General features: G+C 42.4%; 1 protein-coding gene across 2 annotated transcripts; it reads right to left on the bottom strand.

Annotated features, from left to right (window-relative positions):
- Positions 1-1,608: 1,608 nt before the first annotated feature.
- On the bottom strand, positions 1,609-22,617 carry LOC121619568 (synaptoporin). 2 transcript variants are annotated; one of them, XM_041955371.1, is made up of 6 exons: positions 22,600-22,617; positions 22,398-22,463; positions 4,882-5,006; positions 3,791-3,989; positions 3,503-3,694; positions 1,609-1,860 (listed from the first exon to the last, which is right to left on the bottom strand). In XM_041955371.1, the coding sequence occupies exons 1-6, from the start codon at positions 22,615-22,617 to the stop codon at positions 1,609-1,611; spliced, it is 852 nt and encodes a 283-aa protein (XP_041811305.1). The 2 variants fall into 2 exon arrangements, with proteins under 2 accessions (XP_041811305.1, XP_041811315.1); XM_041955381.1 differs by lacking the exons at positions 22,398-22,463; positions 22,600-22,617 and adding an exon at positions 7,488-7,511.
- Positions 22,618-23,221: the final 604 nt, after the last annotated feature.

The following is a 23,221-nucleotide window of genomic DNA, read 5'->3' as shown; positions in this document are numbered from 1 at the left end:
TGATTAAACATCCGGTGTACAATCCAATGCAACAACTGAGAGAAGCAAACTCTTTTTTTTTCAGTTAAATGCACATTCTCACACGGATCAGATGAAGAAATCTGAGCAGACACATGACGAACAGGTCATTTATGGGCAAATTTGTGCTTTATTAGCATGAATGCCTGTGAAATATCCACACTCAAGAACTAATTGCAACTGCCATTATATGGACCCATACACATTTATCATGGATGTCAGACTATTGTACTTACATGGATGTTAAGTCTGCTTTATTACACCGATACAAGCCACATGCTTGGGAGGTCAAGAAACAGGGTTGCACAAGTCATATTAATGTAAACAAACAGCAACCGAGCATTATCCTTTGAATATTACCATACATGAATTGCACAGAGTTTTAAAAGTTGTACAAACCTGAATTGTGATTTTAAACTCAACAAAAGCTCAATATTAGTTATGTACAGATGAGCCCACCATTCACTTATTCACGTATCATCACTGTGGTACCAATGTGCTTTTTTGATGTGCTTTAGCAGTGCCAATGAATATCTGGACATGCTTTAGAGAGGTATAACTTATGCATATAATTTCCCAGTAGTCTGAGGATAGCATAGAAAACAGTCACAGTAATTTGTAGCAGGTGCGGCCACTTGTAAACAATGAGGGATACAATCTTCCTCTTCACTCCATTCAAATAAAAGTGTGATATCTTCTGTGCAGATGCAACTAAGAGGTGGAAACCACAGAGAAAGATATAACATGCTGCAATGGTTGCATACTGTACTTTTTTCCTGCACAAAGCCTGTTTAGTGTATCTGGCAGTATACAGTTATTGCTTTAAGTCTTTAGACTTTCTGACGTGATCAGCGACAGACAAGAGTTGGAATGCATCTGTATTAACAAACATGACATTAACAAATGTCACTACATTATATTCTGAATCTGCATCTGAATTAGAAATACCCATTATCAAAATATGCTGAAGTTCCAGTTAGATTAGAAAATAATGTACATGTAATAACAGTGATCTAAATACACTTTCAGTAATGAGTCATGGCAGTGTGAATTTTGTAAACTTTCAGAGATAAAATGCTTTTTTTTTTTTTTTTTACTAGTTTCACGGAGAACATATTAGCACACATACAACATCATGCACTTAGTTGTCACCATTTTAGAAACTTGAGAACTGTACAAACATAGAGGACTTTTTCCTCCCATGACAATGCAAACCAGTTTGAAAAAGACATCCAGTCGTAACAGTGAACGTCAGTTACCAAGCACAGAGAGAGAAACTGTCACGTGTGTGTTTCAACCTACAAGAAATACAACATTCAGCAAACAACACCTCTGACAGAGAAGAAGTGAAAGACTATAGCTACTAATTTTGTACAATACCCAACAATACTTGTATCTACAATGGGTGCACTTTGACACCTCTGATGCCTCTTTTCATCACCATCTTTTTTTGTTTTATGCACAGACAAACTGATGACAAACTGAGCAGAGGATGAAAGTTAATCCTTAGCCTCCCTCCTCCTTCTATCGCCTCCTGATTGGCCTGGTTTAAAATGCAGAAGTGCCACGGCAGAAGTGCCAAAGGCACGGCTACATTTGATTGGAGTAGGAGGTGGGTCCTCCCACCTGGCTGTACTCAGACGGCTGGCCGAGGTTCCCCTGGGCGTTGTAGCTCCCTGACTGGTCAAAGCTGTCCTGGTTGTAGGGCTGCTGGCTGAAGGTGCCGGCCTGTTTCTCAGACGCCCCGCCTGCGAACCTTGAAGCACCCTTGTGCCAACCGGTCTCCTTAAAGACAAACCAGATGTTCCCAGCCCATAGAACGAAGTTGAGAAAGCCAAAAACCTGAAGAGAAAGAGAATGAGACAAAGTGATACTAAGCAGGGAGGCACACTTGTGTTCTACCTGTATTTTCCTATTCAATAGGACCCATTGGATCCTATTTTGTTTTTCAATTACTTCAACTTACTTTCATGTAGAAACTTCATTCAAACTTCAGAAAGTTCAGTGTCTTTGGGAACTGTGTGCCTCTATACCTCTTTTCAAGTCATTTACTTTTCATGCAAAAGAGTATTTGAACCTTTTCAGCTTGTCTTCAAGCTTCACCAGACAATCAGCGTCTTTCACTGGCCACACATCACCTGACATTTTAACTGCTTTTATCTCTTTTTCTTCAAATGACGGTTGAACTCCTTTCATTGCTTACACTTTGACTGACTCTCCAAACCCTTTCAGGTCTTAGGTCTTCATCTTTGAACATCAACGACATTTCAACTCCTTTCAGTACTTTAGCTGATATTTCAGCTCCACTCAGTGCTTATACTTAAAAATTCAAGTCCTTTCAGTCCCTCCAATTTTAACTGCTATTTCAGCTTTCCAAAAGTAAGTGGACTTCCTTGAGTTTCTAGAAGACCTTTCACCTCTCATCCAAGAGGCCTCTTAAGCTCTAAGTGACTGGTGGGGAGGCATTTATCCTCTTGCAGGCTCATTGACCTGCCCAGCTATCGTGTAAGAAACTGTTTCAGTATTTCAACCATTTCAACTGCTAAATTTCAGCAGTGAGCACATCTACGTTTTCTTCAGAAAACTGACCGCTTGTCACACCGCGGTGAGGTTTGTCTCGTCTTGGGTTTTTGTCTTGTTATTTCCTGTTTTATTTTGTGAACCTAACTCTCCTCTCGTTTCAGAGCGCTTGCCCTCCCTCATGTGTCACCGGTGCGTCCGCCTGATTACCTACCTGTTGCCTATTACTCTCCATGTGTTTAAATAGTCTGCGTCTCCCTTGTCTCGTGCCAGTGTGTTTTTTGCCTGAAGGTCGTTTCATCCGTGTCACCCAAAGATCCACAGCCACAATTCAAGTCGCCTAGTAAGCCTTTGATCCTCTTCGTGAGCGTTTTATGTTTGGTAAAGTTTCAGTCTAGTTCTGAGTTTTTGTGTTCCATGGTTATTTCCTTGTAGAATCATAGTCCTCTTTGTGAGTGTTTTTTGTTGTTCAAGTTTAGTAGTCTTTTTTCTGGATATTTCATAGTCCTCCTTGAGAGAGTTTTCTGTTATTTAAGATTCATAGTCCAGTTCTGAAAATACCTCGTAGCCAATTCATTATCCTCCTAGTGAGTGTTTTTTGTTCTATTTATTTTCAGAGATAACTGTTGATAGCTTTGTTATTTTTCCTCCTTCTGGAGCGATTTCTGTTATCTAAGTTTTATAGCCTCGATTCCTCTTATCAGAGCGTTTTGTGTTTTTCTAAGTTTATTTTGTTCCCTTTGTGTTCTGACCAGGTCCAGGACGTTTTGATCAAGAATAAATTTCATAGCCATTGCTTTCACGTTTATCGAAGAGGTCATTGGTTGTTTTTTGTGTACAATTAAAGTCTGTTACGATTTAACTCTGCACCTGAGTCCTCATTCCAGTCCCGGCCTGACACCGCTTTTCTATCTTATTTATTCATCTATTCTCATTTCTTGGGACACACATCCTGTGAACCTACCACTGAGGTGTTGAGTCCAGACCAGTGCGGTCCATGCACAGAGCCACACTTGTTGCTCTGGACTTTGCAGGCAGAGATGAGGAGCTGCACCTCATCTGGATCAGTGGCCACTTTCACATCAGACAGAGCCTTGGCCCAAGCAGAGGAACTGACCAGCCACATGAAGGAGAACACCACTGTCACTACAAAGTCCTGATGGCACGTAAGAGAGGAGAAAAATCAAGCTCATTAAGTACATTGTCACTACTTTGTGAGTGGTGGCTGAATGACAGAGTCCACTGTACTCACAATCAGCGGTCCTCGGTTGTTTTCACGGTACTTGTTCTGAAAGAAGATGTAGACTATGGTGGCCACGAGGGAATACAGGAAGGCAAAGACCGCAATGGTGACGAAGAACTCCGCAGAGGATGAATAGTCTCCAATGAGGAACACACGCTCCCTCCTTATGCCCTCACATGCAGGCGCTTCAAAGGACACCTGGTACAACCTGGAACACACAGAGGAGGGTACAGGGGTCAACTTTACCAAAGGAGGTCCACGTAACTGATGACACAGTGATTGACTCTCGTCAGTCTTCACTGTCTTTAACTCCTGCCTGACTGGAAAGTAAAAATCACTTATGTGGCTCAGAGAAGTCTGAACTAACTAACGTCAGTGAGCACAATCTCATTTTTCACCTTTTCTCCTCGTACATCAAAATCACACCACTGATAAGATGTGGCTGTGTGACAACATCTGACTTAGCATAATACCTGTTACAGTATGTTTGTAGATGATACAAGTGACTTGAGAATTTCATTAGTTTCTTTACAGATTGCAACTGAAAGGAATTATATCAATCCTTCTTCTGAATATTCTGAACTGAATCCAACTTATTTGAACCCATATGTTTAAAGTCAGGTCACCAAAATCAGAAAAAAGCACATTTTCTTATTTACCCCAAGGGGTGTACTGCAGTACAAATAGTCTCAGTTTCATCTGCTGCTTTTACAGACATAGTCCCACACACACCTACACACATTATTTTTGAATTCACTACCTTCCTACATTATGCCACAGAGACCTGTGGATGTCAGGCTACAGTTTGCTGTCAATCTGAAAGGAACAACATTGCATTCAACATATTAACATTTTACCAAAAAGAAAATTCTTTATGCAGATTTCTGCATTCTCATATCTCCAGTGCATTGTGAGACCATTTCACTGTACGGTATAATCTACAAAAGAAGGTATAATATTTGCTGTTGAAGTATGCCTATACCTATGCCTATTCTGTTCAGATTATTTGTGCACCATCAGGAATGCATTATCGTGTAGATGATAAGGTGTTTAACACTGTTCCTACTCCTGCCATCAGACAACGAAAGAAGCCCACTCACCTGAAAGGATAAGCAAAGTCGATGCCAATGCTGAGGTTGCTGCTGGCCTTCTCCATGCAGTCCACACTAACCCGCAGCTGCCCAGAGTAGCCCCCACATGTCGCAAATGCAAAAATGGCAAAGAGCTGCACAAAGACAGAAAACAGCAGAAATCACTGAGAAAATGGACCCACGACTGATGTGAACTGAGACCATTGATGACAGTATTTGCATGCACACACACAACACACAGTCACAACCTGTTACTGGGTGTGAGTGATACTGCCTCAGTCCCTGTTTCAACACACTGTTTCTAAGAGGGCAACTGTGCGAACAGAAGCCTCAGCTCTAATGAAATGCATCATCTGGCCTGAGATCTGAGCTGCTCTTGGCTTTGAGATTTGCTGGGTTTCTATAGACACTGAGCAGCTCAATCAGCAAGGATAAGAGATGGGACCTACAAAATGCTGTGAATGAGATTTTTTTGTTTTGTTTTTGATGATGATGAGAAGGCACACGGTACACAAAAATGCTGATCTATGTTTTTTTTTTAGACTGCTTCTTACTACAAACATGTTTAGTTTGACATGCAATTTGAATTATATCTCGTTATAACAGTGCAACAACAGGCCAATAACACCTCTCTGCTACATTAAGTCTTGGTGGAAACAACAAGTACACAAGTTTTAGTTAAAGATGATCACACTACTATATATGTTTGGAAAAATAACCATAAATTATACTGATACCAGGACCAGCCTTTTGCATAAAGAGCTTTGACACTGCTGTTTTTACAATGCAAGTTGTCATGCACTCATGACAGGTCACTGAAATTAATTTAGATAATGTGTCAGCTAATGTGACACTGGGCTTATACAAACATGAAATTAGTCAGTTAAAGGCTCCATTTTGACAAGACTTTATTGGCACTGTCAACCAGGACAGGTTAGACCTAACAAGCCAAGCAACATATGGTTATAGAGAGTGTCTCCAATCATGACAAATGTGCTATTGTGTTTTTCAATTTTACTTCAAATCTGAAACTGTAGAAAAATACAGCTGGTGTTAAGACATGTGACTGGTACCTAAGTAATGGTTAAAACTGCAGACCAGCACAAAAATGTCAGTAAACCGCCACGTTCTGAAGAGACACATTACGAACATTCACATGCGAATTTGCAACATAAAACAACAAACTACTCAGTCTAGCATGGCATGATGGGAAATGTGGGTCGTCACTATTGCTCCTGCTTTCAGCAAAGATGGTGCAAAAGATGCGTGTTTGTTTGTTTGTGTGTGTGTGCATGTGTGTGTGTGTGTAGGATTTGGTCTTTAGAGCAGCACACATTGCTCTGCCTAGGTTGCAAAATGCAGACAAATGTATTTATTCAATGTCTGTTTATTGGGCATCAACCTTGTATTCACATGACTTTATCGCACTTCAAGCATAAATAAATGCTTCATGTTGCGCATACGCCCATGAGATGCAGCTGAGGTGAGCGCCGGCACGCAGCAGGTGCAGACTATAGATTAAAATGAGAGCCTTTTTGTTGTGTGAGACATGCAAGTGAAAACACTGCTGATATGTTTGAGGTCTGAACAGAAGTGGATGGGAATTATTTAAAGTCTTTTTACAGTGACTGTTGCAATATAGGGGCATTTGCAGGTATTCAGTGATTTGCACCTTTAAAAGAATCTGCAACAATGTTAAGTGGGGGACCGATGGCTCCTCGGTCCCCCGACTTCGAGTGCCCTTTATTACTGCACCTTTACCAAGTGATTTGTTGACAAATACTAGGACTTTTATGCTTCATAACTGAATCACAGGAAAAATTAAAACTGTAACTGGAATGAATTTCTAGTAAGCAGCAAATATTGAGACTCAGCAGTCCCATCATCCAAACATTTCCCTGACGGACATCTCAACAATTTCTGTGCTGTGAAGCCAATTTAACACCAACTGATAGCATTTTGGCCACATCAGCACATCGACTACAATAGCTGCAGTGAGTGTGTGGGCTGAGCAGAACTGGGAGTCTTGGAGTCTGGAGGAAGAGATCACCGTTTGTGCTCCCTTCACTGGCACCTGATGATGACTTCATCACCATGCTGATTAAAAAAAAAAAAAAAACAGATGTTCATTCTTCCTTAAGCATTTGCCTTATTTGAAATTGGCCTCACAGCACAAAAAATAGTTTTCCTTGCACTGCAAATACAAACAGAGCTTATGAACACTTTGTATGCATGCACACATTGACAGAGCAACGAATAAAAAGTCTAGTCTACAAAAAAGTATACTACCTGGAAAAATGCAAAAATGTATAATACAAAAAATACTATCTCACATAAAACTGGATTAGAAATGTGGCAGAGGATGTAGGAAATCACAATTAAACAAATACAGAATCCATTCTTAACTCTAATGAATCTACTTCAGACCTCACAGGCTGTACAACATTGAACTAATTCTAATTATTAGGCAACAATTTGATTTAAAATGCCCTATAATGTCATTACAACAACAGTTTCATGGCACAAAGATCAGGTAGAATGATCACCGATTGAAATATGACCCGCAGTTGTGTTGAAAAGCTGTATCCACAATAAAAAAATACACTTGAACTTACCGGAGCAAATATAACCATACACATTGAGGAGGGAAGATCTAATCCAGTTTTGTGATGCTACAGGGCTCCCAGAAGCATTCTGACACTGAAAGAGAAGCTGAAAGAGGCTGCCAGAGGAAAGCATGGCAACGTGTGTGTGTGTGTGTGTGTGTGTGTGTGTGGCTGAGTGTGAAATGTGTACTACTTAGGGAAGGGACGGTATACTGGCTTCGTCACTGTCACCGGTGTCATATTCTGCTGCCATGACACAGATTTCACAATACCATCATTACTGTGATAAAGGTTTTAGCGGTAGAGGGATACACATGTACTCATAGAACTGGAGTTACATCCAGTAACTAACATTTTGCTCGCTGTAAAGCCGACTCCAGCAACACAGAGATGTGGAGGGCAAGACTCCAAGAACCAACACAAAACTCTTGGGCGAACAGTTATAACATTATGTGAGGGTCATTATAAAGTAGGATTCTCTTCAAAACTGAAGCTCAAGGATGGATTGATGCCAACTTCAAGCTTAGAACCTGTTAGTTGAATTTGGCATTAGCACATTCTGCTAATGTGGCTAGAGCATCTATTTTAGACCCACATGCCGGAGTTGGCGTATGTAATATTGAGGGACCGTCAAGACAAACTGTGTGAACGTTAAGCCTCATTTGAAGCCAATTAAAAAAAACGAGTAATCGCTTGGATGTGTTTTTTTTACGTTGCTTTTCGTGTGGTCTCACATAGCCAGACCTGACCTTATCTCTACACTTCATACTGCAACTCAGCTGGTTTCATTGTTACAGGAAAGCCTCCTCCGCTGCATCCGTGACAGCATGTGTGTCCTTTGCTGCCGTATGTAACCCTACCATTCCACTGAACTACAGGAGGCAATAACACACCAGGATGTGCTGCAATACGCCAGCAAAGGCAGAGAAGAAGAAGCCTGCAAGCTATAAGCACCGATGTACACTACACTGGATTTAAAATCCTTAAAAAAAGCTTTGTAAATCATTTATGAGCAATGAAATGCATTCAACCCATTTGTTGAACGATATTAACACTGAATGTAAACATAACTTTCGTTTAAGGGCTCGTTTAATAATTACTGAACTACATCACACTTTGTCCCTAGAGCCTCCAAGAGGGTTTTTTTTCGGCTATGTAAGCAGCATTTACAGCATTTAATGTTGTGTCTGTTTGAGGTGAAGCAAAGTATTGGGTTGTTTATTTTTTAACAGCGCTTTTTAACAGCGCAGTGAAATCAAACTAACTGCAGTTGTAGAACACAGTGGGGTTTAAAAGTCCAACGTTTCCTTTTAAAGCATTAACTGTAAACCAGTAAACATACTTTCCACCACTGATAAACATTATAAATCACATTAACTGATGAGAGAGATTAATAAACAGAATTATGAATCAAATGAAGGAATGAAAAAAACAGCACCTTATCAGAAAGCTCAGGCAATTTTACAGAACAAATCACTGACAGCAGACTAATCAGGCTTCTGTTTGCTCAGACTGAACCTGCAGCCAACAAATGCCTTCGGTGAATTACAGCATTAATTTCAAATCTAATGAGACTATGGATCTATACGTTTCAATAGATTAGTTATTAGATGCAATTTCTGGAGGTGATACTGGACCACACTTTGCTGTTGACTTGTTTCACATCTTTTTTAGTATTCCTCTCCTGCTTATTCTACACTGATGCAATGCCAGTCTGCTTGTTAAAATTACATGAATCATTAATCATCCTCTGCATCTCACAGAAAAAGATGGCTTAGATGCTTGATTGCAAGACAAGAAGTTGTAAGAAGATTAATTACAAAAACTTTACACCAACAGCTGCAGATTATAGTTGCATTGTGTGTATAAAGCCAACAATTTGTTCCTTACTGTATGTAACGGGTCAGAGTGTAAAACAGTGGATAAAACAAGCTGTAGGAACAGTTTATGAGACTAAGGTTCAGGATGTTTAGTCACTGAACTAAACACATACTGTGTTCAGCAGAGACTGGGAAACTTTGCCACTAACATGCAAACACACACACACACACACACACACACACACACACACACACACACACACTTGGTGACTGTTCTCTTTCACGCTAACCTGCATTCTATGTGTCACTGTGCCAAAACAGTGCATCTTCTCTGAATATTACAACTGAGAAACTGCATGTAATTGAGCGAGTTCTTTAAAGTATAGTATATATTAATAGTATTACGTATTTTGGCATTCTCTCTCTTCCTACACATGCAGTCCCTGCCTCTGCTGGAATTAACTCAAGCTGTTGCCTGTGCTGCCCACTCCAACAGTGCTGCAAAGAAACATAATTATGACCCTGTATGCAGTAGTTTTGCCATGCCTGCCTCATGTGACAAACAGAAAAGAGATAATTAACTCTTCTCTCACCACTTTGCTCTTAAAGCAAGTGTAGCAGTTTTGAATGGTGGGTAAAACTGACACAAGCTATAGAAGTGTTGTGTAGATTTCAGTTGGAATGTATCAGTTTAATAAAAATACAACGGATTAAGAGGCTCAGTTTTAAATTTTAATTGTACGGCATTCTGTGATTTGGCCTCTGAATGGAGTGGACAGCTTGTACAGTGAAGAAGAGAACAGCGGGGCCAGGTTTGTAGTTGCTGAAAAGCAGGACACAGGCTTTGGAAATAGTGGATTTAACTACTGGATTCGCCCAGGGCAAAGTTGTTCTCGCGTAGATGTTCTCCTGGGTGGTCAGTAAACACCTGTGAAATTACAAATACTTCTGAGGATGCAAACCGCTGGTGGATAACAAGTTAAAAAATATTGTTTGGATTTCCCCTTAAGGTTTGTGCTAAGAAGTCTGTGTGAGTGAGTCGCAGAGTAATTTACTTAAGGCCAAGATCACAAACCCGGCTAGGATTGCCTTTGGTCGGGCACAAGCGGAGGCAAAATCAGTGATTGTGGCTGCATAGTAGGTTTGCAACTGTTAGTGCAACTTAAAATTGCAATGTAAATGCGACATGGATAGCTAAATGGATTGAAGATAATACAATAGTGAAAATCAAGCTGATGTGTGATTTTAGGATTCTGCACATGAGGAAAATTATGCCATGAGCTTTTGCCTTGAAATTTTCAACTTGAGGTGCACTCTTACTGTATTTTTTCCCAGAAGACTAAAGAATGCATGAAGAGGGACAATGGACTGGTGGGAACAGCGGCCATGAACAACCGGGCCTAGGCACGACTGCTGACCGTGCAGACAATAGCTGGTAAACAGGTTTATGTGTCTTATGAGTTACAAGTGAAGGACTGTAACCAGTAAGCATCAGGTAAACAGGCTCCTTCTTATAATCAACAAAGATGAAGATGACACACACATCCAACCCTCTAACACACACAACATGTGCCCTTAATATGCTCTCTCTCTCTCTCTCAGCCCAGTTTTCCATATAAAGCTTCAATAGCCTCAAGAGTTCTCACAGCCATGATCACCATAATCAGACCTGACGCCTGGTTAGCATGAGCCTCCCCCCTCCCATATTACAGGCAGCTGGATGAGCAGCTTGCCAGCAGCTGGGGAGGAGATATCTGTGTAGCTGGAATGCCATTCAACCTCTAGAGGGCGCTGTTTATTAAGCCTCAGCAGCTTATCAGATCAGTCAGCTGCACTACCCACACTCATCCCAGCAATATCCGTGAGTATGTTCTTGAAGTGCATAGAGATCAAGTGAGTGCACGCTGGTCTCAGCATGTTCACATTGGATAAGTACGCAGGAAGCAGGGCAGTGGTCACTGAATATGTGCCACAAGAGTGAGGATGCAATATTTCTAGGTGCTCTTGAGTTGTGTACAGATGACCTGTTCAAATAAACTCAATCTGACAGATGCCAATAAACACACACAACTCACACTGAGTACCTCATCAGTGTTTCATTCTCTGGGTGATATTATAGGTAAACACAAGATACGGTCCCTAAGACTGATCTGTCAATGTAGCAACCAAATTGCATGAAAGATGGCACTCATTTAAGCAACACACATGTTTTAATTCCACGCTAATAAAAGTTTAATATCAGCCATACAAAAATGACATTTCTGGATTCAGGATATAACTGCAATGGAAGATATATGTGGGCCTATTTCTGGTATCAAGGATATCACAGAGAGTCTCTGTCATGCCTACGGTGGCATGACATATCAGACTTTTAAGGAGGAAGATGCAACTTCTGGTAAGAAAGACTTAAACTTTGCATTTGGTTTGTTTTTCAAAAGACAATATGTTTTCTGCTCCAGCAACTTCAACTGGACCAATTTCATTCCCTTGGTCCATTTATGCAGTAAGTACCATCGCGTCTGCCTGCTCATTGGCCTTTTTGTAGAATCAACTGGTTCTTAACAGATTTTATGTTTAGTGAACACTGGCAGTGATGAAAACTGATGACAACGTGAGGCCCAAGCAGTGAAGAAGCACTCATGTGACATATTTTGAAACACTGGGAACATATTAGCCATCAAACTCATCTCACATCATCAGTTGCTTTATGCCACCTTGAGGCTGAATGCAGGCATTGAGTTGACTGGTTTTTTCTGATTAATACCTTAAAGTGCTTAAAACCCAACATATTGGTTTTAGTGACTCTAACACACTGAACGCAATGAGTTTGCAACTCAAAGTACCAGGCCAGGGCAGAGCCTTTTAGGCTGAGTTACTTTAGCAAAGTGAGGTGAGATGACATCAAAATAATCAAAATAAGATTTTTGTAAAGTGAGTTGGGTTAGTCAGTCACTATCTATTATCCAGTCTTTTCTGTGGTCCTCTTCACATTAATCCCAAGTGGCTACTGCTGAACTTTTTACTGCTCAGAAGGGCATAACTACACAATACTAGGTGATGCTTTGCGAGGCTAATCTGGGACACGAAGGGCTGAGCTAGCTTTGGCTGGGCTAGGCCGGACCCGGATCAAAGCCAAATGCTGTATGAAAAACCGAAGCCTCGCATTTCCAGTTGTTTTCCCTGCGGCTTCAGGCCTCAGGCGGAGGCTGAATGCTGCTTACCTGGCTGTCGCGGTACACGGCTGGAACCTCTGCAGGGAGTCCCTCTGCTGAAGAGTTTTTAAGTGATTCACTCTCTTTACACACTCGCTTCAGTTGGTTTTGAGGCAAGACAGGCCCCAAACAAACACGCAGAAATGCACTCATGCATCTGCACGCACACGTCAAATTCACACATGCAGCTAAGAGAAATGATAAATACTGTACATGAAGACTGTGGCGTGCGCTTATCTGCACAAACAAACGGTAGATGAAAAGTGACCAGAAGAGCAAGAGAATAAATACCCCCTCGTAATTATCGCAAACACCCCCAGATAAACATCTCTCTCTCTGTCTCTCTCTCTCTGCCGGCTGCAGCTGCCTCCTCTCCCTGTGATTTTCGGGTTGGGTTTAGCCACTCTCATTTCTGGCTGGGGCCTTTGAACAGGAGAGCGTGGCATTGTGGAAGGAGGGTGGGTGCTAAGCCCCGCGCCCCCGTGTGTTTATCTGCCTCTCCCAGCTGGGCTCCTCAGGGAACAAGAGAGAGAGAGAGAGAGGGAGAGAGAGAGGCCAGGGTACAGGAATGAAAACCGTCTGCAGTGCAAACAAAGCTCTGAAACATCTCAGTTTGCCCTCCTCTCCACTGACCTACATGGCATTGAAGAGCACAGTACTAATGTGAAGAACATAATCAAACCAGTTTAAGGCGTATTTGCACTGCAATCAAAGATAAAAAAAAGTACAACTTGTGATATTATCTGCAGATTTAGGTGAGTGGATGTGGATAAGAGGACTAGAGGATTCTGTCTGAGGAGATTTTAAAGTAACTCGAGCAGGGTTGGAGGCTCAAATGAAGACATGAATGAACACTGTGGCGGAGCGGAGGCTGGCTGAGGATTATGAAACCGATCCACAGACTTCAGGCTTATGCAGTGATCAGACCTATTGTCCAATACACACAGCCTCCACTGTGACACAGGGGAAAACAAACAGGGTGTAGTAAGGAGACGAGCCAGGCCAAGAGTTTATATGGACAGTCAAGTGGGCAGACAGACAGAGAATATTTAAGGAATGGTGGCTTTGTAAAATAAAGAACATTTGACTGTAAAATAAATAAAATAAGAGGGATGACAAGAGAAAATGGAGGAGCAGTTTAAACAAGAGGACGTGATACGAGCGGCAGAGGAAGCGATGGAGATTGCGGCGAGCGGGGAGGTGAGGATCACGGTAAGTGGCAGACGAGCTAAAAGGTGCATTCACTGATGAGCTGCACTTGACATTTTCGCAAACCTCCTCACAGATTCCGCACTTGCTCACACACACACACACACACTCACACACACAAACACACACACAGTCCACCTGCTCTATTCAAGTCGATCGGAATCGTTGTGGTGTCGAGTGGCTGCCTCAGGAGGAGAAAAACGCCTCAGATGTTCAGCCGCTCTCCCTGTCTGACTGGGAGGAGAGAAAAAAATCTAGGACACTCTTTATAAGACAGAAAGAAAGATGAAACAGAGAGTGAGAAAGAGATTGAGAGACGGAGGCACATCTCTTTCAAATTGCTTACCATAATTTAAAATCAAACTCCCCTTAAAAACCATACAAACCAACTGTATGGAGTGTGTGGTCTGAACAGGGAGGAGACAAAAAACTTTCAAAAAATCATGTAAGACTTTTCATCATGTAAGTTGCTAGTTGAACTATAAATGGAGTTTGAAAAATAAGAACTGTTTGGTTGTGTATGCTATGGATACAGTTGCAGTAAGAGCCATATTGCACAAAAATGTACTTCTGGAGCAAGTAGTCAGCTTACCAAACAAGCAACTGCTACACACACACACACACACACACACACACACACACACACACACACCCACACCCACACACACACACACACACACACACACACGTGATCTGTGGGGCACCTAGCTGTTTTCAGGATGATGAGCTTTATTCATGTAATATACTGTACTATTATGAATGTAGTCGCCTTTGTTTAGTAATAAACTTGTACGTCCCTCCAATATGGCGAGGCACTGACCTTGGTGTGTATGTACATGTTTGCGTTTGTCATTTGTATTCATGCGGTTGTATTCACAAACAGCATTTCCACTGACTTGTATGTCCATGTTTGTGTGTGCATGGCTGCATGTGTGTTTGTCGTGTTCAAGGACCTAGAAGCGAGTATGCAATGTGTGTGTGCGTATGTGAACTTAGAGTAAAAATATCTCACTCTCTCCACTCGGGCAGAAGCATTGGCCACACTCTGCACACACACACACACTCACACACACGCACAGTCTCACTTGCTGTCGCTGCTGCGGTCCGCCAGTGTGCAAGCATGAGCAATTTTATGCTAGCTAGTTAAGTACACAACAAACAGCAAACAGAAGCACAGTGGGGCGAGCAGACAGATGCACATTTAAACTGAACTTTGACATAACAGTGATGAAGGATACCACCCCTTTCAATTAGGAGTGACGGTATTTTACTTTTCAGCTGGGCAGAATAAATGTGTGAGTGTAGAAGACCATTACCTCCTTACTTTGGTCCCCAAAACAAAAGGTTTTTCTTGCTCATCAAACAGGTGATTTTTATCTTGGCTGCTACATTAGTGAGAAAAGCCCAACAACTCCATTCACTACAGAAGTCACACAAAGAAGTGAAGCCCACAAGCCTACATGTGAGCGCTGCCTGATCTTTGCTTCAGTGGCAGCACAGCACAGAACAAAATCAGTAGCTCATTTAGCGGCGGCTAATCCCTTCCTGCACGGGGAGCGCTTTGTACCCTGCATAGCCCAGATTCATCTTTCCCACTACTGCTCTGCTCTCTCCCTCTGTGAGCTTGACCGACCACAAGTAGGCAGAAAATCTCCATTTATTTTTGTAACACCGTCCCTTCTTGGTGCTCCTCTTCTCCCCATGGGGTTTCTATGGCTACTTAGTCAGGTGACCTAGCTGGAACCCGGCCCCTGTGCCTCGCAGGGACAGCCAGCGCACTTACGAAACTGGGGACACCCAGCGGAAAGGTAACACAACCCCACTGTGTGTGTCTGTGTGTGTGTGTGTGTGTGTGTGTGTGTGTGTGAGTGTCTATGATGGTGGGCCACGAAAAAACGTCCTCACAAGAATTCATGGAGGTTTGAAGTCCAGATTAAGAACCAGGATTGGATTGAGGGTGCAGAGTTAAGTGTGAATATCCAGCACACAGTTGCTTTGGTGTCAATATGGTGGTGTTTATTACTGGACTTGCTTGTCATAGACCATCTTTAAAATAACAAAAAACAAAACAAAACATTGCTTCTTTGTGACATTTGTACTTCTTCATGCTCGTGCCGTGTACATACTGACTCGATGCCTGTGCTCCTCATGTACTGTGTGTGTGTGCATGTGTTGTTGGTGTAGATGTGTCCGCCAACAGGAGAAGACAAACTAACCTTTCCCTGCCTGAGTCACAGACGGTGGGTCGTCGTCTCGGGGTTGAGAGGGAGACAGAGGTCCAGCTCTGACCTGATGGGTCAGGAAAGGCCACGTCACATCCAGGAGCTCATCAGCTACCACAACCCACGACCCCGGCTTATTATAAGATCACAAAATTAATTATAAAATATTTACAAACTTATAAAATAACAAGCTGAAAGGTGCTAAAACGCTCACAGAATGAGGGTCATAGCATGAGTCAGGGGATGGTTCTCTGTGGAGTTACAACGAGTGACTCTTTTCACATTACATGTAGTAATTTGATGTATTGTTAACATAATAATATTGATTACTACTTACTTTATTACGCCTTTTCTCTAAAATATGCCAATTTTGGGTGGACAACTCGGGAAGAGAAATGAGCCACTCTCTTCAACATGCACACATGTGCTGTCAGCCTGAATGGGTCTACTTTGGGGATGGGGTACAGTCAGTGCTTGGTTAGGCCCAGGGTCCAGGACCCTCCGGCTTTCTTTGAGTTTGTCCCAGCCCGACTTTCTCAAAGACAAACAGTGTCTTAACAGCACTTGCAGTTCAGGTTGGAATCTTTGCGTTTTCTCATTAGCATTTCAGACAATCGATAAAAAACATCCGCAGAGCGTTGAACATTTTAGCAGAATGAAAGTACTTCCTTAAATATCAGGTAAGCATCAACACATTTGAACCAAAAAAAGGATCAAATTTTAAAACAAGTTTTTTCAGAAGTGGGCGAAACGGTACCATTAGACAAAACTTTTCATGATATGAGACATTAGAGGATATCAGACATTTGTAGATAATACTGACTGACAGGGTTGACAGATATCATCACTGTAGAGCAATTTGTGATAGTTATAATGAAAGGTGTCATTTTTGCACAAGTTTCAGTCATGCTCTAATTTACCTGCCTCACCCAAATAGACGTCATGACACTAAGATGTCGGTTTAAATGGATACTCAAAGCTTAACATCATCTCTTGAAGCTTTTTAAAAGAGGCGTGCTTTTTTCCCAGCCTCGTGTCCCCTTGTCAACAGGAATTGAGTGATTTCAGTGCTGAAAAACAGATCTTTGACCTGGCAAGTCTCTTGTGATATCTGTCAGCAGCTGTCGCCAATCTCTCTGCTTCTGTGTGTGTGTGTGTGTGTGTGTGTGTGCTCGTGTCCAAATATTTATCATGAGCGGCGTGCAGCAATCTGTCAAAACCTACACTATAACACATTACCCAGGTGATAGGTCACTGAAGGAATGACACAGAATGTGACAGACTACAAGATAGAGAGAGAGACAGAGAGACAGAGAGACAGAGATATATAGAAAAACAGAGAGACAGAGACAGACAGAGACAGACAGAGAGACAGAGAGACAGAGACAGAGATATAGAGAGAGACAGAGAGACAGAGACAGACAGAGACAGACAGAGAGACAGAGAGACAGAGACAGAGATATAGAGAGAGACAGAGAGACAGAGAGACAGAGACAGACAGAGACAGACAGACATAGAGAGAGAGAGACAGACGGAGAGACAGAGAAATAGAGAGAGACAGAGAGAAAGAGACAGAGCGAGAGAGACAGAGAGACAGAGAGACAGAGAGAGACAGAGAGAGACAGAGAGACAGAGAGACAGAGAGAGACAGAGAGAGACAGAGAGACAGAGAGAGACAGAGAGACAAAGAGACAGAGAGAGAGACAGAGAGACAGAGGGAAAAAACAGAGATTGCTTTTCCAAAGAGACGATGCATCTCATTTTGCCAGTCTTACTGAATTCAAAGTATTCATTCCTAAAATGAATCTAATAATAGCTCTTACATATTTACCTTGACAGTGGCCAACAAGCTGTGTGCATGGCAGCTTCGAGGTCAGCAGCATTTGGATATGTTCAGTTTGCAGTTTACAACGGACATATGAGGTTTCATTGTTTACCAGTTTCACCTTCCCTCTTCATTTTCAGGCTACATTCATGAAAATGGCAGGAAACACACACATCAAGCTGGAGGACATGCAGAGCCATTAACCAGCTAATGGACAACACGTCAGAAAAATGTGAAAAACAACTTCTTAAAATAGCTTGTTTTATTGGAGCAACGGGTCTGAGCCCAAAGAGATTCACTTTGCAATGATACAAAACTGCGAAAAGCAGCAAATCCTCACATTTGAGAGGCTGGATTTTACTCGATAAATCAAATGATCAGATTTTCTGTCACTAGTGCACTAGTATGTCACTATGAATTATGCTCATAGTTTTTGTTGAAGTCCACCAAACAGCCATGTGCTGATTTAATGTTAATGAATATTATAAAACCAACCCAAACATGGTTTTATAGATAATGCTGTACTGTAATATCACTGTTAGCTAGCTTTACCCTGCAGTGCTGCTCCTTTATTTTCCAAGTCATCTATGGATCATCAGCTGGTGAGATGCTGACTTTCCTGTGACGTGTGTTTTCAGCCTCAGTTTTTTGCATAATCTCAACAATGTTTGTAGCCATCGTGAGCCTTTTAACAGCTTTTACAGCCATTTTGTTTGAAAACAAAAACACTGGAAACTTTAAAAGTCAAACTGGAGACAGTGTTTTAAAGCAACTCATAGCGTTTCAGCGTTTAGCATTAGCTTTTTAGACCCAAGGACACTTTTTTTTTAACTGAGAGAATTTCAAGTGGTAAATCTGATGGTGTTATCTTTTATAAAGTGCAAGTGTAGCACGAGAAATAACAACTTAGTTACCTAACAGTAAAAAGTAAAAGTATTTTATGTTTAAGTAAATAGTCTAGTAGTAAAACCCCTGTGACATATAATCCCTTGTGGCACAGGCTTATTTAGCACACACACAAACATCCACTGTATTCCTCCCACCCTAAAGCAAACTGCACTGGAGTACAGTAAAGTGCTGAGGATGACATCATGGGACAGTGGGTCAGGCCTGGGTTTTGGCTGAGAGGAGGACCGTTACTCATAAATTAAACTCATGATGGACTCATTGTTTGTGACTCATCAGTCTGAATGTCTGTGCGGTTCAGGAAGCCACTGAGTCGATACAGTACTTGTAAAATCGCCCCGTGTGAGAAGACACAAGAGCCACGACGATGCAGCAGCGCATGAAAAAATGCATGTATATCATTTGCATCATGTGCTCAATCAACTGTACAGCTTTGCTCTCATTCTCCTTCCATCTCTCTCACTCGCTTACACACACACACACACACAGGAAGACACACGCTCACACACATGCAGTGAAGAGTTTGGGCACATCTCAAAGGACAGCTTCTGCATGACTTGGTCCATGGTGGAGAGGAGGGGACCTTACAGCTGTTTGGAGCAGAATATGCCAGCCACTGACAGTGTGCCAAACAGGCCAAGAGCCTGCACACACACACACACACACACACACACACACGCACACACACCAAGTTGTCTTAGAACCTCCTGCAGACATGGCTGAATTTGCCTTATCCTTGTGCAGACCCAGTACTGACTGAAGATGTAGGAAACCTACTAGTCTGCTGCAACTATCTTGACTAAAGCAAACATAACCTTTAAACAACCCTCTGCTTGTCCACATGACCACTCAGCCATACAGTCAAGGGTTCATTATCATTAGCTACCCAAATGTCAATCGCTGCCTAAACTACAGCCCTTGAAGCCTGAGGGCATGTAAACAAACCAAACTGGCAGACGTGTGTTTCTTCTGGTGTCATAATGTGGGCAGAAATCTGCCGCAGGCTTTCTGATAATGAAGCATGATTGTCATAAGCACACAAAATACACTGGCTGACATTGTTTTTGTGCAAGGGCATAGGTTCGGCCTCAGCATTGGGACACAACCACCCACCTAGAGCGCTACATATTTTTGGAGTTTATGAATGATCCTCTGTCAGAATCAGCTGTTTGCAGCTCTCCCTCTCTCAGCGCTGTCCATGGTTCTGAAACAACAGTGACACAACAGTCACGTAGCCTCTGGGAGGGCACATCTGAATTATCGAATATGACTTCATTCCAAAGATGATGTGAATGAGTTCACTCAAATATTGGTCGGAACAATTATGTTCTCCCAAATACAGGTGGGGGCTCGTCCTCACTTTCACATGCAAACCTATGCAATTGTTTTTGTGGTGACTCTTCACAAACCCAGTCCAGTATCCCGAGGACTGACTTTTATATCGGGTGATTCTACATCCCTCACAAGTGTATGTGCAATACCAATGTTTACTGCCAAAGCAGGAAGCGGAGTGGCCTGTATGTAACAAGGTGCAACATGGTTGACTATCATGTGACAGATGAGAGTTCAAATCCCGTCACAGACCTGCAATTAATAATATTAATTCATCTTAACCACAATCTAACCTTTTCCACGTCCAAGTTACCTAACCTTAACCCTTCCATAACTGTGGTCTTTCCCTAACCATAATCGTAACCATAACAGTGCTGCAGCTGTCATGTAGAAAGGCAGAACTTTTAAAACTGTGGCAATGGACATAAAGAAAACTTTGTCACTGGAACATAATCTGGACTTTTGCAGAAATGTCCGATATCAACATTCTTGCCTGCTAAAAGCTTTGCAAAAAGTCTATTTACAGGTCTTGAGGTTACAACTGCATGTGTGATAAAAGTCGTATAAAGCCCTTTCTGGCTCCTGAGGGAGCTGCATGAAATACGATAAATTGCAAACAAAACAAAAATACGACTGTTCTTTGTGCTCTGAAACAATCGAACAGCATGTTAACTACAGCTGATCACCACCGTGAGCTGGGAAGATCTGTGGTGAAAATCATGCTCAACATAGCGCTCAACCAGTGCACTCTGAAAAGCAACGTAGTTTTTCAGCACGCATGCATATCTGATGCATGCATCAGATGCTACATCGCTACCTGTCAGAGCCTCCTGAGGCTGCAGCAGAACTGAGCTGGAGTCAGAGGCTAATCATGGGCCAAATGAGGGCAAACAGTTTTGTTACATCATTTGGGCTCCAGATGGAGGCAGAAAAAGTGATATCATTCTGAGACCGACTGAGGCTTCATGGAGATCCCTTTGCAATCTGATGTTAGAGGAAAAATAGTCTAACCGGCGCTGTACCACTGTGGATGCTGCAGAATACATCAGAATACCTGGGTCATAATTTGAATTGTTTGCATTTTTATAAGCCCACCGGCCAGCAGAGAAGTTGGACCTGCTTTTCAGTTGCGGGCGAGGAATAAAGAAAGGCACAGTGAGGAAAAGGTCACTTTTATAATAATGTCATGACGGTGTGGCGGCAGCACACCCTCCTCAGGTTTGTGTGTGTGTAGATAGGAAGGAATGTAAAGTTAATTGCAGCCTGCATAAGATCGTGTATGATTGCATCCCGGTGCACACTCCCAGGTGATCCTTGGATCAATACGTCATCGGGTGTTACAGGACAGTGTGCGATCATGCTCACACACTCACTCACACACACACACACACACACACACAGAGCAACAATAAGACACGCAGAGGGAGCTATTACAGAGTGTTATCTTAATCATACAGATGGTGCTTTGGATCATCTGCTTGTTCTTTGGCTCTGGCCCACAAATATCACAGTGAATCTGGTCACACGCAAACAGCCAAAAGGGACTCACCTCGCTGATAGACATCTCATCTCAGCTAAAAATGTCATGTGTGTGTGATGAAAGTGAGTTTGAGCAGGGTTGTTTGTTCATTTTGATTTTAATGGAGCAGCCAGCGCTGTGCTGCTTGAGGAGTCTCTGCACATTTGATGGCATTTATAAAAGTGGGAAAGACAAGCTCACACACGCGCACATCCTATCTGTGCAAGCTGAATACCCTTATGGCTACAGTAATTTCTCTAAACTCACATCAAAGAAAATCACTTATCTCTTTTTGCCCTTAGGCGTCTCTGCACTGTACAACAAACACTAGAGAGTACAATCGGCGCCCAGACAGAAAGAGGTAGTAAAGCTTTGATACAGTCAGAGCTGGAACACCCCGTTCTTATTGTTGATTCCTGTTATATCATTTCACTTGGAGTAAAATGGGGCATTTTTTTTGTGGACGTGCGCAAAACGCGCAGGTCTGGCACAACGCATCCAAAATACGCATAACTGAAACGCTCCACAGCGGCTTCCCCTGGCATGTAGTTCTCATGGAGCTATAAATCCCAACATACACTTGAGCCATTTAGTCACGGTGAAACGGTTCGCAGCCGAGATGCTTGCGTGCAGGGTCCCTGACACAAACGCCACTATTTGAGACACCAAAAGCCAGCAGATGTAATAAAGTTGAAGGTGCACCAGATGCGAAAGGTGCAGGGTTTTGTTTTATTCCAAGTCAGAACCAGTTGTTTACTCATCACATTAGCACACACGGACTCTCATCGCACCCTCCATTATATAATTCACTGATGGGTGCACACTGCATAATGAAGTTCCTGCATGCAAAGAAAACATCAAAGTTCCAACTCACCCATTCCAAAACACGGATAAATCCCAGAGGTAATTTAAGCACCTGAAATGTCCCCGCAGAGGCGAGCTGCATAAACACACAGAGGGAGGATGAAAGCTTTATCATTTCTGTCACCAATTAACGACACACTGGCCAATTTATAAAGCGGTAATCACACACGCGTCTGAGGCAACGTGGTGTTGCTGTTCGGTGCTCTGCTCACCTGATCAGCGGTGTCCATTTCAGCAGCAGGTCACTTTCTTTCGTACTAGTTTGACTGGATGTAAACAATCTCAAACCGCAAGCCAAGACCCGATTGATGTGTCTGTCGCGCGTCACAGTCAGGGGCTCTCGGCTCCGATTCCGACTACGACCGGAAAAAGCCGAGCCTTCTTCGTTTTTTTTTTTTTTTTTTTTTTTTATGCTGAGGAATATCGTTTGCCATGGAGACAGGGAGGGATTGGCCTCTGCAAGGAGGAGTGAGGCCAACACTTTTTATCATTGGAGGGAGCAGATTTGTTATTTTATCAATCTGGGTCGTTCAGTTTGTCTGTTGCACAAACATTAAGCATGACCCAACACCATTGTTCTGATTAGCTGAGCTGAAAAAGAAAGGCAACAGCATGATCAACTTTCATGTCTTCATTTTAAACGTCCGTATTGGTTTGTGCTGAAGTCAATGGAAGCTCACACTTAACTGTCCTGCTGAAGTCCACCTGATTGACCAAATGAACAGAAACGACTTTGCAAAAATCTGGATCATGCTGGAAAAACAGTGAATGTGTCATTTTGGCTTTGGGATACACAGGTATTCACTTTATGATGCGAGAGTCGATACCGCTCTC

Source organism: Chelmon rostratus, chromosome 2 (assembly GCF_017976325.1).
Source record: "Chelmon rostratus isolate fCheRos1 chromosome 2, fCheRos1.pri, whole genome shotgun sequence".
Classification (NCBI taxonomy): domain Eukaryota; kingdom Metazoa; phylum Chordata; class Actinopteri; order Chaetodontiformes; family Chaetodontidae; genus Chelmon; species Chelmon rostratus.
This window is presented reverse-complemented; position numbering and strand designations above follow the sequence as displayed.

Bases quoted from the DNA above. Each gene is read 5' to 3' on its own strand.
- LOC121619568 (XM_041955371.1), bottom strand. The intron at 3,695-3,790 runs GTGAGTACAGTG...ACGTGCCATCAG, and splicing joins ACAACCGAGGACCGCTGATT to GACTTTGTAGTGACAGTGGT. The intron at 1,861-3,502 runs GTAGGTTCACAG...CTTTCTCTTCAG, and splicing joins CTGGACTCAACACCTCAGTG to GTTTTTGGCTTTCTCAACTT.